This window comes from Sorex araneus, chromosome 5 (genome assembly GCF_027595985.1).
Source record: "Sorex araneus isolate mSorAra2 chromosome 5, mSorAra2.pri, whole genome shotgun sequence".
Classification (NCBI taxonomy): Eukaryota; Metazoa; Chordata; class Mammalia; order Eulipotyphla; family Soricidae; genus Sorex; species Sorex araneus.
In genome coordinates this window covers 50847594-50861672 of record NC_073306.1, presented here as the reverse complement: position 1 = coordinate 50861672, position 14079 = coordinate 50847594, and the positions used below count along the sequence as shown (strand labels likewise).

Genomic DNA, 14079 nt, shown 5'->3' with positions numbered 1-14079 from the left:
TTCGATTCCCAGCATCCCATATGTTCCCCCGAGCACTACCAGGAATAATTCCTGAGTGCATGAGCCAGGAGGAACCCCTGTACTCGCCGGGTGTGACCCAAAAAGAAAAAAAAGCGGGGGGTGGCCTGTGAACTGAGTCTCAGCCAGGGCACCGTGGAGGCAGGCGAGTGAGCCCAGCACCAGCCCAGGCAGAGCCTCGGCAGCTGAAAACCTCCAGAACCCAATCGCTGCCATGCTCATGGCCATTTCCACAGGCTCCAGACGAGCCTCACACATGAGAATGAATCTGCTGAAAATCTCAAGCATACGGATTTTGTGACCAAAATCTCTGGGCTCTCACAGAGTTGGGGATGGGTGACTGCCCTCCATCTTCATGTTCTTCCAGGAACCTGGCTGTCACACCCACAAACTGCCTCTGGTGCCATATAAGCTCATTAACGGCCATAATCTAGAGACTCAGAAATCTCAGAAGAGAGCTGAGATGCTGCAGAGATGCCTCCAGACCCCAAAATCACCACTCAGTCATAAATTTAACTTCAACTTTATCACCCTATTTAAATTTTAGAATCCCTGGAGCATTTGCGACCATGCAACATCTCATATTTTACACAACTGATGTATCAAGAGTAGCACACCACAACACACCACAATTGATGGGTTGTAAAGTAGAAGGCAACCAATCTTGATAATATATATATATATATATATATATATATTAGCACACAAGGCTCAACCTGTAACAACATGTTAGTAATGTCTTATAAAACAGCTTAATGGCTTCAAGGTGAGATTCAACAATCTTCACACATTTTCTTCTAAAAAAACTTTTTGGGATCATTTTTAGCAGATTGTTTATAACAAGCAATACAAAATAAATTATTTAGGGTCTGCATTTGGGGCAGGCCAGGGTGGTGGGAAAATTCTAATTAAGGGTGGTGGAAAGGTATAATAGTGGTGGGATTGATGTTGGAATTTTGAATTATTTGTAATTATTGTGAACAACTTTATAAAAATAAAATTAAATAAAATTATAGGTATATTATCACATAAAAATAAAGTGCCTGTGGAGGGGTTAGAGTATTAGTACAGTGGGTAGGGCGTTTGCCTTGCATGCAGCTGACCTGAATCTGATCCCCAGCATCCCATATGGTTCCCCGAACCCACCAGGAGTGATCCCTGAGCGCAGAGACAGTAGTTAGCTCTGAGCAACACCATGTGTGGCCCCAAGCCAAATTTTAAAAAAAAAGAGTGCTTGTGGGTTTGGCCCAGGACTTGTCTCAATAGTAAAGTGCATGCTTTGCATGCATGAGACCTGTGTTCAATACCTGACACAGCAAAAAATAAAGCATGAGTCCATGGATATACCTCAAAGGGCTGGAGCACGTACCTGGCTTGCATCGGGTCCCCAGTTCAATATCCGACACACATGGTCAGGGGCACTACCAGGTGCAGCACCTTTGGGAAGGTCCCTCCAGACCAAACCAGAACAAACCAGAAAAGTGCTTGTGCAATTGGATTCTTCCCCCTCTTGCTCCTGTAGCTCTGCAGCTACCACTGTGACTAAGTTTAGGTAATGTGGAAGACGTGTGTTCCTGTCATTTCAGTCGATCAGCCAACCAAAAGTGAGTATTGAGGACTTGACAAAGATCAGCCCCCATCAAACTGGCCAAGAACAGGAGCGGTCAGCGGTCAGAATTGTAGGGAATAACAAAGGCCTGAAGTTTAGAGCTTTGACCTCTGAGCAGAGGGTCCACTCTGCTGTGGGGGCCACCCAACGGCACTTGGCGGGATTGGGGCACGCAGTGCTGGGGACTTTCTTGGCATGTGTACTACCATTTAAACAATATGCTCAGCACCAGGAAGTGCCAGTTTGGAGATTTATTATACAGCATAGATTAGTTGATGCAACATACTAACTTCCATTTATTTCAGAAAATTTGGATGTGCTCAAAACTTGGTTACTTACTTCCAAGCCTCATCTGATCTTGGGCAACTTCGTTCACTTCATTTGGTCTCTGTTACCTCATCTTCAATGGGAGGAAACAAAATAAGTGATGGAGATGAACTACAGAATGCATTTAGCACAATGATGCCTGATAAAAATTAGAAGAGAAGCCAAAAATCTGGGCTAAGTCTTATGTTAGTAACCAGAGATACTGGAGATGGGCTAGTTAAAGCATCTGTCTTGGCATGTGACCATCCCTAGTTTGATCCCTGCTACTGCATATGGTCTTCTGGGTACCACCAGAGATTACTCCTGAGCACAAAGCAAGAAATGACCCCTGAACAACTCCTGGTATAGCTCCAACATGCCCCCCCCGCCACTCCCCCACACAAAATAATAATAATTTTTAAAAACTATGTTAGTCCCATAGTGGGACATAGTCTTCTCAAAGCAAAACTACTGTGTATATCATTCAATCAAACATTTACTAAGCACTTACCACCTGCTAAGCCTTTGTCTTGAAGCTAAGATCAAAAGTAGAAATAATGCGTGACATTGAGTTATTTTGAACCAGCACCACAATATACTTGTGTATTGCATGAAGAATTGAATGAGGAAGCTAGGGAGATGATACAAGGAACTGGGACACATGCTGGAGCCCTGCTTCAATCCCTGCCACTCTTGGTCCCCCACCAAAGCCAGAAGCAGCCCCCAAACACCACTTGAGGTGTGACCCCAAAACAAAATAAGAATTGAGCAGGTTGGTAAGATAGCTCAGTGGATTGAGTGCGTGCTTTGCATGCAGGAGATCTGTGTTTAAAACCCACAGTGTATGTGCTCCCAAGTTGCCAGGAATGACCACTGTGGTTGTTGCCCCCAAACAAAAAGATTTAAACAAGGGGCCAGAATGATAGTACAACGGGTAAGGTGCTTGCCTTGCACACAACTCAACCAGATTCTATTCCCAGCACCACATATGGTCCTCTGAGACCCGCCAAGAATGATCCCAAGCACAAAGCCAGGAGTAAGTCCCGAGCACTGCCAGGTGTGGCCAAATGTTAAAAAAATAAAAAGAAAGAAAAGAAAAAAATAATTGAGCTATAACATTAAAAGGGTCGGAGCAATTGCACAGTGGGTAGGGCGTTTGCCTTGCATGTGGCCCTCCCGGGTTCGATTCCTCCGTTCCTCTCGGAGAGCCTGGCAAGCTACTGAGAGTATCCTGCTCGCACAGCAGAGCCTGGTAAGCTACCCGTGGCATATTCGATATGCCAAAAACAGTAACAACAAGTCTCACATTGGAGATGTTACTGGTGCCTGCTCAAGCAAATCGATGAACAATGGGACAACAGTGCTACAGTGCTATAACATTAAAATATTAACAAATGGATGGATTTTGTGTATTTTACCCATTCTGTCTAGATACCACACTCTATAGACTGTCTTTCTCCCTCCCCACTGAGAGGAATACATTCTACCCTGAAAATGAAATCAACTCTTAACCCTGACTTTCAGTTCTTTTGACCTCATCCTACAATATGAAAATCATTTTACATTACATCTGAGTACACAACCCAAATGTGAAATAAAAGTTCCATAAACTGAATCTTAAGTGTGATATATTTTTTTGTTCTGCCTTGAAACAACATCATGGGCTGGAGCGATAGTACAGCGGGTAGGGTGTTTGCCTTCACACGGCCGACCCGGGTTCGATTCCCAGCATCCCATATGGTTCCCTGAGTACCGCCAGGGGTAATTCCTGAGTGCAGAGCCAGGAATAACCCCTGAGCATCGCCGGGTGTGACCCAAAAAGCAAAAAAAAAAAAAAAAAAGAAAAGAAAACAACATCATATTCTCATTTTCCCCCCCAAACTGCCCAAGCTGATAGCGATTTAGAAAAGAAGTGTGATCTTTTAAAAATTATTTTCTATTTTTGGAGCCAGAGACAGTTCTGTAATTGGATTTAAAGATCTATTAATGGAGGAGCCAGAGCAATAGTACAGCCGAGTAGGGCACTGACCTGGGTTCCATCCCCAGCATCCCCCCTTATGGTCCCCCAGGCACCACCAGGAGTAGTTTCTTAGTGCAGAATCAAGAGTAATCCCTGATCACTGCCAGGTGTAGTCCCAAGACCCCCCAAAAATCTATTAATGGGGATCAGAGAGATAGTATGAGTGAGGTGTTTGTCTTGAATGTAGCTGGCCCTATGTATTATCCCCAGAATCCCGCCAGTAGTGACCCCTGAGCGCAGAGCCAGGACTAAGCCCTGAACACTGCTGGATGTGGCTCCCAAAAACCAATCTATTATGGCAACAGGGGAGATAGCTCAAAGGGCAGAACTGCATATTTCACATGCACATGTCTGGCTTGCTTTACATGTGGCTGACCTAAGTTCTACCCCTGGCATCCCATATGGTTCTCCAAGTCGACCAGGAGTAATTCCTGCGTGCAGAGTCAGGAGTAACCCCCAAGTATCTCTGGATTTGTCCCCAAAACAAATCAATGCCCTTTGAAAAAATTACTCTGAATTGTCACATAGAGCAGGGACTTAGGAGTCATCTACTCCGTTTCTTTCCAGAAGGCAATCAGACTTCAGAGAGGTTTATCACTTGTCCAAGGCCATACAGCTAGTAAGAGACAGTGTTTGGACTTGAACTATAAACTGACTCAGCTATTGAATTCTTACGACCACTCAACCTGTGTTGTTGAGTTCTTTTTGTAGGTACTTGGTTGTTGTTGGTTTTATATTTTGTTTTGTTTGGCGGGGCGACCCCCAGTGGTGCCCAGGGGTGGCTCCTGGTGGTGCCAGGAGGCCCAGGAGGTGAAGGTGGAACCTGGGCCTCCTGCATGCTCTCCAATCCTCTGAACTTTCTCCAGTTCTGTGTTGAGCTGTTTTTAAAGTGCATTACTTCATTTAATATTCACCGCGATCCTATGAAACATATCATTCCCACTTTACAGACCAGGAAGCAAAGTCTCAGGATGGGGAAAAATGACTTTTTCAGAGTGCCACAGCGTCAGCGGCCGACGTAGACCTCCTCTCCCAGAAGGTAGGGCTCTGGCCCTCTCATGGGAAAGTAAAGAAAGTGGTGGTGAGAGCCGGCGGGCGGGCGCGGGGCGCCGAAGCGTGCACCTGTGAGCCGCGATAACGCTGCCTCCTCGCCCTCCAGGACCTTATCAATATCCCAACGCCACCCCCATATACTAGGAAGTGCAGCTTTTCTCGCTCGCTTGCTCGATTCTACGTGAAGCGTGGAGCGCCACAGCGTCGGACGCCGCCGCGGAGCCAGTCTGGGCCACCTGGAACCTGCCCGTCAAACGTCTGCCGCCCGGCCCCGCCCACTCCCCTTCCGGCGCACGCGCCGCGCCGGGGCGCCTTTTACGACGCGGCGGCCGGGCGCGCTTGGCGGCTGCAGCGGGCCAAGTGCGGCTCGGGCAGCGGCAGCGGCGGCGGCGGCGGCGGCGGGCCGAGGGTTCCGGCGGGCCGAGGGCTCCGGCGGGCGGCGGCGCCATGTCGCACGGCCACAGTCACGGCGGGGGCGGCTGTCGCTGCGCCGCCGAGCGGGAGGAGCCGCCCGAGCAGCGCGGCCTGGCCTACGGCCTGTACCTGCGCATCGACCTGGACCGGCTGCAGTGCCTCAACGAGAGCCTCGAGGGCAGCGGGCGCGGCGTCTTCAAGCCGTGGGAGGAGCGGACCGACCGCTCCAAGGTGGGCCTCTCCGGGCCTGGGGCGGGCGGCGCTCTCGGCGCCTCCCCGGAGCTCAGGGGGCACAGTCCGACGTCCACGCGGCCCCCCGTGCCCTCCCCCTGCCGGCTCTTCGGGAGGCGAACGAGGTCGTGCGTCCCCCGTCTTGCAGAGGAACCGAGAGACCCGGCAAGGGGGACGGGATGGGGGGTGGGGTCTTTGGCAATTCACTTATGCCAACGCTCAGCTCCGGGGCTGCGGGGAGTGGCGGGAGATGGTGAAGGAGCGAGGCCGTGGGGGCGTTTTCCTGGCCGCTGGACCCCGTATCCTGATCGTCTCACCTGTTGAAGACCGCGGGCGGTGGAGAGAGGCCAGGGAGAAGCTGCTAGTTACTCGGGCCGGAGCACTCACCACTGGGGCTCCAGAGCCATTTGAAAAGCAGAGGGCAGAGCGCTGGCCTGGCATGCTCGTGACCGGAGGCTTGATCTCCCGCACTCCTTAATGGTCCCCGAGCCCCATCAGGACTGAGCCCTGTGCACAGCTGGGTGTGGCCTTCCCAGAACAAACAAACAGAAAGCAGAGGGTGCATTGATCTTTGCACATAATTTCACAAGGCTGGTCCGCCCTGGAAATGCGTTCTTGGGCACCCTATTAAGAACCCTCAGATTGGATGGTGTGTGGTCATTAATTTAATAACCTCCAGTGACTCAGCCCTGGAAAGCCAAAGGAGGTTGACTGCATTGTACTTGAGTCCTCGGACAGGATGGGAGATGCAGGGAAAATTGTAGCCTCTTAGCAAACATCTGTTATTCTCTCCTCCCCCTCCCCCACCCTCTCCAGTTTGTTGAAAGTGATGCTGATGAAGAGCTTCTGTTTAATATTCCGTAAGTATCTCCTTGATGTTTGCCTCCGGCTCAGTAGGCTGTACTCAGTTGACTTACTAGGAACCTCTCATTCATTGGTTGTTTCCAGCAATGGGGTAAATCAAGGGTGGTGGGTTTAAAGAACGCATCATAGCTTTCTTGGTGCAGACTGAGAAAAAAGAAATTGTTGAATTTTATTTGTTGAAAGATAACTTGCAAAGTCATAGTACTGTAGAATTCCAGGGGTTGGAGAGAGAGTATAGAGTCGACCTGGCTTAGATGCCTCCCTTCCCAGCTCCTCCAGGATTGATCCCAGAGCACATAGCCAGGAGTATGCCCAGGCTTAGAAAGGGGCAGGAATAAGCCCTGAGGACCACCGAGGCACCACCAAACAAAAAACAGCAAAAAAGGAAATGTAGAATTCCAGGTGTCTATAGATCATTTAGAAATGATCTAGATGACCCAAAGGAATGGAGCACATGTTTAGCATGGTGGAGCGACAGGTTGGATTCTTGGCTCCTCCACCCTCTCAGCACCCCCCTCTGTGGCCCAAAACACAAGGGGGAAAAAAAGAAAAAGTATCAAGTACAAGTCTGACATGAATATGAAGTCCAGAAAGGAGAGGGGTCTTGCTCAGCATTACTAACTAAGCAGATGTTCAACCCAGGTTGACAATCTTCTTTGCCTTCTGGCAGATTTACAGGCAATGTCAAGCTCAAGGGCATCATTATCATGGGAGAGGATGATGACTCACACCCCTCTGAGATGAGACTGTAAGTGGCAAGGCCTTACGCCCTCAAAAAACTTCTAGTTTTCTTTCTTTTCTCTGGTAGCATTTTATACAGAAGACAATTTTTGTCTGGGTTAAATTATCCCCTACTCCCACTTCCTTTAAATAAAATACCTTGGTCTGGGACAGGAACTATAGTACAGTGGGTAAGGGACTTGCCTTCTTCACAGACAACCCAGGTTCAATTGCTGGCACCCCATAAGATCCCCTGAGACTCTCCAGGAATGATCCCTGAGCTTAGAGCCAGGAGTAAGCCCTGAACACCCTTAGATGTGCCCTTTGCCCCTCCCCCGCAATCTTGATCTGTTCTTCATTCAACACTTGCTCCTGAGTTTTTTTTTTTTTTTTTTTTTTTTTGCTTTTTGGGTCACACCAGCAATGCACAGGGGTTACTCCTGGTTCATGCACTCAAGAATTACTCCTGGCAGTGCTCAGGGGACCATATGGGATGCTGGAAATCGAACCGGGGTCGGCCGCGTGCAAGGCAAATGCCGTACCAGCTGTGCTATTGCTCCAGCCCCACTCCTGAGTTTTAAGATTACCTTTAAACCTGACAGCATTTCTCTTTTCAAAGTACTTAGTAAGGCACCTTAATTCAGAAAGCATCTTCTAAATGTCAAACTTTGATGACTGCAGTTTTCTTGAGAACCCAGCTATAGATTGCAAATGATCATTATAAATTCTATTGTTGGGGTTAGTGTCAAATTTTCCCCTTGCTGTTTTGTACAGCTGAAATTAGTGTGTTTGTGTGTGGTTGTGTTGTTGACATGAACTCTTTCATCTGAGTTTGCTAGTCCCTTAGATAGCAAAGTTGTTATACCACTTACATCACTGAGTTGATGAACTGCACTGTAGCACTGTCATCCCGTTGTTCATTGATTTGCTGGAGCAGGCATCAGTAACGTCTCCATTGTGAGACTTGTACTGTTTTTGGCATATCGAATACACCACGGGTAGCTTGCCAGGCTCTGCCATGCAGGCGGGATATTCTAGGTAGCTTGCCAGGCTCTCTGAGAGGGACAGAACTGAGTTGATGAGCGGGAAAAAAAATCCTTGCTGGTGTAAAACAAAATGTTATATCATTGATGTATTTCAAGACCAGGTTTGCTTTATTAAAGTCAGAATTCCCAGGAACCTATCATATAGCACTTCCTTACCTGTGTGAGGCCCTGGGTTCAAACCCTTGAAATGCAAGAAATAAAAATCACAGTGCTGGGACATGGCTCAAAGGACTGGAACAGATGATTTGGACACCAAGTTTTGGGTTTGTTTTGGTTTGTTTTGGGGCCATATCTGGTGATGTGCATGTGTTAACTCCTGGCTCTGCACTCAGGAATTACTCCTGGCAGTGCTTGGGGGACCATAAGGAATACTGGGATTGAACCTGGGTTGGGTTAGCTGTGTGCAAGGCAAAATAAATAGCCTCCCACTGTACTATCGCTCTGGCCCCTGCACACCAAGTTTGATCTCTGGCACAGTCTAATTTACAAGAACCGTCTGCTGTGGTCTTAAAAGGGAAAGAAATTAAAATTACAGCCATTCACATGAAGTAGGGGAGATATACAAAATTGGCAAAATGTGTATTATTTATAATTTCCACATCAACTATATAGGATATATATTATCACTATCCTTTACAGATAAGGAAATTGTAGCACAGCTGATAAGTGACAGGGTCAGGCTTTAAACCTAGTAAGTCTTGACTTCAGACACACTTTTTAACTAGAGTGCTACACTGCCTCTCATAATGCTGCTCATAAATGTTCACCATTATTATTCTTTTGTGCATCATTTGTAGAAACCCTTTGAAGCAAACATTTGCCCTCTTAAATTATATGCATTTTGCTGCAGCTGGTATCTTGGCGCCTCCTGTGTGGGTGTCTTAATAAAACAACCCAGAGATGGTGTGGTGTCGGTCTCAGTTTTTTTTTTTCTTTTGGTCACACCCAGCGATGCACAGGGGTTATTCCTGGCTTTGCACTCAGGAATTATTCCTGGTGGTGCTTGGGGGACTGTATGGGATGCTGGGAATCAAACCCAGGTCAGCTGCAGGCAAGGCAAACGCCCTACCTGCTGTACTATTGCTCCAGCCCCCAGGCTCAGTTCTTTAAGAATTTGTGAGTTAAACTCGAGGGGGGGGCACCAGGAGCGATAGCACAGCGGGTAGGGCGTTTGCCTTGCACGGGGCCAACCCGGGTTTGAATCCCAGCACCCCATATGGTCCCCTGAGCACCACCAGAAGTGATTCCTGAGTGCAGAGCCAGGAGTAACCATTGTGCATTGCTGGGTGTGACCCAAAAAGCAAAAAAACTAAAAAACAAAGAGAAGACAGCTTAGCTGTTCCCAGTTGTTTCAAACGTTTTTCTTTGAAATATTTTTCCTCACTAGCAGTTTTATTTGACTTTCCAAGTCTCTTAAGCCTTTTGTCTTTTTTCAAAAAAGAAATACGTAAATTTTATATATAGGTATATATACTTTTTTTAGTAAAATAATGTATATACATTTTTTTTATTTTAAAATATATTGTAAATTTTTGGGGGCTGGAGAGATAGCACAGCAGGTAGGGCATTTGCCTTGCACGTGGCCAACCCAGGTTCAATTCCCAGCATCCCATATGGTCCCCCGAGCACTGCTGGGAGTAACCCCTGTGCATCGCTGGGTGTGACCCAAAAAGCAAAAAAAATATATATATATGTATATATATTGTAAATTTATTTTGGTGGGGAGGTCACACCCAGCGATGCACAGGGGTTACTCCTGGCTCTGCACTCAGGAATTACTGCTGGCAGTGCTCAGGAGACCATATGGGATGCTGGGAATCAAACCTGGGTCGGCTGCATGCAAGGCAAACGCCCTACCTGCTGTGCTATTGCTCCAGCCCCATAAAAAATTTTTTTAAAACACTTTTTCCACTTTGTAGAAGCTGTATCCTCTCTTGAGCACACATCTTTATTTACCTCTCTCTCCTTCCCTCCCTTTACTGTAAAAAAAGAAAAGAAAAAACAGAATTTTAAAAATTGGGGCTAGAGAAATAGTATAGTGGGTAGAGTGCTTGCCTTGCACGTGGCTGATCTGAATTTGATCCCTGCCATCCCATGTGGTCCCCTAAGCATTGCCAGGAGTGATTTCTGAGTGCAGAGCCATGATACCTCTGAGCATTGCTGAGTTTGGCCCTAAAACAAACCAGAGGAAAAAAAGAATTGTAAAATGATTCAGTATACAAGGTAATTTTGAATGCAAAAGAAAATACTTGAATGATTGTCACCTGATCTTTTAACTGTGTTTATTATATTTCTGCCAAATTAATTTTTCCTTTGAGTAAGATTTTTTAGTCAGCACCCTCAGTTTGGTATAAATGTGCTGAGTTGCTTTCTTATGTGCTGCATGCGACCTAGTTTGACCCTTCCCTTTGTGTGTTGCTTCTCATGTGATCTTAACTCACTCAGATTTGATTAAAGGTTTATATATACAATGGCAGCAAAATGCCATTTCCAAAATTTGATCTCTTGATAGAATTTAAAGGAAATGAGTTACTAGGAAGTTTAAAAACTAGGAACTGTAATGTACTTTTTTTTCTTTTCTTTTGGAGTCACACCGGGAGGTGCTCAGGGATTACTCCTGATTCTGCACTCAGGAATTACCTGTGGTGGTTCTTGGGGGACCATATGGAATGCTGGGGATTGAACCTGGGTAGGCCGCCTGCAAGGCAAATGCCCTACCCACTGTACTATTGCTCCAGCCCTAATGTACATTTCTTTCCTTTTGAAGGTACAAGAACATTCCACAGATGTCCTTTGATGATACTGACAGGGAGCCAGATCAGACTTTCAGTTTGAACAGGGATCTTACAGGAGAATTAGAGTATGCTACAAAGTAAGTACTAGACCTGCACTCCTGAGGAACAGCTGGCACTTTTTCATTTGCAGTCAGCAGATATGCATTAATGTTTACTAGCCTCGTATTTATTTTTGGCCCATTCCTATTAGCATCAGAAACAAGTTAAAACGTTGGAGGAGACTTGATACTTGGCTTAGTCAATTTTTGGGGCAGAGATTGGGGCAAATGGAAAAATGCTGATTTGTAAACATTTGGCAGATCTGGACTAATAACTGTGGTGGTTTTTGGAAAGAGGTTTTCATAATACCTTTTGTGATAGTGGTCTTCCAGTAGGCCAAATTAATGTGCCCACCTTCTCTCTTCACTATTTCTTTTTCTTACAAATAGAGTGACAGACTTTAAAATTCCTGCATGGTCATAGAGCATATCTCATTCCAGTTTCTTGAGGGCAGAAGTATTATTGGGTTTGTTTGTTTTGTTTTTGGACCACAGCTGGCTTACTCCTGGCTCTGCACTCAGGAGTCACTCCTGGCAGTGTGCAGGTGACTGCAGGGGATGCTGTAGATAAAGGGTGTAAGTTAGCCAAGTGTCCTACATATTATACTATTTTTCTGACCCAGGACAAAAGTTTTCTTGACTCATTTTTCTGTTCCACCCTGCGCAGAATTTTGCAGATGCTTGATAAATATTCACAGAATTAATTGCTTGTCCAAGAACAAGACAAAAAGAACCCAGGGTGTCCTTAGTCAATATTTGCCTGGAATTTTGCCTCCAACAAACTGGAGCCAAAACTTTTGGACCACACCCAGTGATGCTCAGGGGTTAATCCTGGCTCTGCACAGGAATTACTCCTGGCAGTTCTTGGGTGACCATATGGGATGCCCGGATCGAACCTGAGACAGCCACATGCAGGACCAACACCCTACCCTACTGCATTATCTCTCCGGCCCTGCAGAAGTTGTTATTAGTATGGTAATGAGATATTTGTTAAATTCTAACATATTCTCTCTCCACACTTTTCATCTTCTAGAATTTCTCGTTTTTCAAATGTTTATCATCTCTCAATTCATATTTCAAAAAACTTTGGAGCAGATACCACAAAGGTCTTTTATATTGGCCTGAGAGGAGAATGGACTGAGGTAAGATAAGGTTAGAAATTTTGCTTCTCCAATATATGTGTGTATATCTTTGCATATTGCAGTGGTACAAGATTAAGGAAAGGAGCAAGAGAAAGTGAGACATTGATTCTCCTGGTCTATATATTATTTTTCTTGATTTCATTACTCTTAAGTGACTTCGTTTGACCTATAGGTATTCTAAAGGCAGTTGAAACAATAATTGATACTAGCTTTTTTCACTTTAGTATTATTTTTTTAATTTGGTGCTTAGGGATCATTCCTAGCAGTGCCTAGGGAATTGTATGTAGTACTGGGGATCTAACTAGGGTTAGCCACATTCAAGGCAAGTGTCTTACCCTGTGCTGTGCGCTCTTAATATTTTCCACTTTAAGCCAAACCCCATTGCTGGGTTAAAGGAGATAGTTCAAAGGGCTAGTTCACATCTTTGAATGTAGGTGGCTGAGATTCAATCTTTCACACTGCATGGCCCACTGAATGTCAGAAGCAACCTCCAAACATTGTGCCAGGAGTAGCCCCTGAGCACTACCAGGTGTGGCTTCGAAACAAACAAATTTAAAAAAAAATCCCCCCAATTTTTTTTCATTCAACATTTTTGAAAACCTGGCTTATTCCGGGCACCAGAAGTAGGAGTTACAAGAAGTTGTTACAAGCAAGGTAGGTCATGTTCTGTTCTCATGGCATTTCCATCATAGTGAGGGAATGAATAAAAAGTATTAGAAGAAACTTCTCCAGACATATCTCTCTCCCCTCATACTTCTCTAAGTATATTTCTTTCAATAAAAACTTTTTTTTTTGTTTAAAAAAAAAATCAGAAGGAAGAAAAGTTTAGATGAATTTTCTAGAAGTCAACTTGAGTATGGACTATTTCAGTGTGTGTGGTCTGGGAAATGGCCAGCATGCCCCAGCCTTTCAATTTTCTTGCAGCTTCGCCGACATGAGGTGACCATCTGCAATTATGAAGCATCAGCTAACCCAGCAGACCACAAAGTCCATCAGGTGACCCCACAAACACACTTCATTTCCTAAGGACTGACCAAAGCTCCCACTGAGGGGCTCTGTCAATGAAGATGTACGACAGCCTGTTGGGAAGAACAAAGAAGTGGGGCTCTGGAGAGCGACGGCTGCCACGGCCTCTGTCCAGCTTTTTCTTTGAGGCTTGCTGCAGAAGCCAGGCCTCCTGAAGATTCCACACCTCCGGGGCGGGTGGTGTGGCTGCGGGAGGACAATCGCGGTTCTCTCGGGCACTGCCAAAATTAGGTCTTGGCTGCTCAGCAGCTGGCAGTCCTGAGTAATGCCTGTCTTTCCCAGTCATTGTGGCCGTGGGATCCCAAGTGTCTTGTTGCTTTGTGGCAGGATTTTTATGTGACTTGTTTTTAAAAAATGGAAACTATTCCTAGGCTGCAGTAAACTTTTGTGAAACCTCCTCAGCCTGGTGTTTGTATTAACCATCAGGAGGGTCTCCACCTTGAAATTCTTGTCCCTGCTTGCTTATTCCCCGTCATCATTCAGTATTCTTGTTGATTTATCAGGCTTGACGCCTTCATGCAAAAGTGTCCCCTGGTTAGAGTTCAAAGAGCAAGAATATCCTGATGATGCTTAATAGCTTGGGGTGAAGATGTTTTTCCTACAGATAAGCAGTCTGGGGAGAATATGGGAATCATTTCTGTTTGTGGATATCCTGGTCAAGCTAAGACTGGGATTTTGGTAAGATTCCCCTTAGGATGTTCCTAATGTTATTTGATAGAATTTGGAGATCTCAGTTCTTCTGTTGATGGCGTTTTATTCACTGTGACTAATAAACTTCCTAATAAATCCTTGCCAGA

The 14079-nt window shown here is 45.8% G+C and overlaps 1 protein-coding gene across 2 annotated transcripts; it reads left to right on the top strand.

Moving 5' to 3' along the window:
* Positions 1 to 5319: 5319 nt before the first annotated feature.
* On the top strand, positions 5320 to 14079 carry PITHD1 (PITH domain containing 1). Of its 2 annotated transcripts, XM_004603693.2 has the most exons (6): positions 5322 to 5651; positions 6468 to 6511; positions 7186 to 7263; positions 11049 to 11153; positions 12148 to 12256; positions 13181 to 14079. In XM_004603693.2, the coding sequence occupies exons 1-6, from the start codon at positions 5454 to 5456 to the stop codon at positions 13280 to 13282; spliced, it is 636 nt and encodes a 211-aa protein (XP_004603750.2). In that variant the 5' UTR covers positions 5322 to 5453; the 3' UTR covers positions 13283 to 14079. The 2 variants fall into 2 exon arrangements, with proteins under 2 accessions (XP_054994903.1, XP_004603750.2); XM_055138928.1 differs by lacking the exon at positions 7186 to 7263 and having other exon boundaries at positions 5320 to 5651.

Bases quoted from the DNA above. Each gene is read 5' to 3' on its own strand.
- PITHD1 (XM_004603693.2), top strand. From the start codon at position 5,454: ATGTCGCACGGCCACAGTCACGGCGGGGGCGGCTGTCGCTGCGCCGCC. The intron at 7,264-11,048 runs GTAAGTGGCAAG...TTCCTTTTGAAG, and splicing joins CACCCCTCTGAGATGAGACT to GTACAAGAACATTCCACAGA. The intron at 11,154-12,147 runs GTAAGTACTAGA...TTCATCTTCTAG, and splicing joins GAATTAGAGTATGCTACAAA to AATTTCTCGTTTTTCAAATG.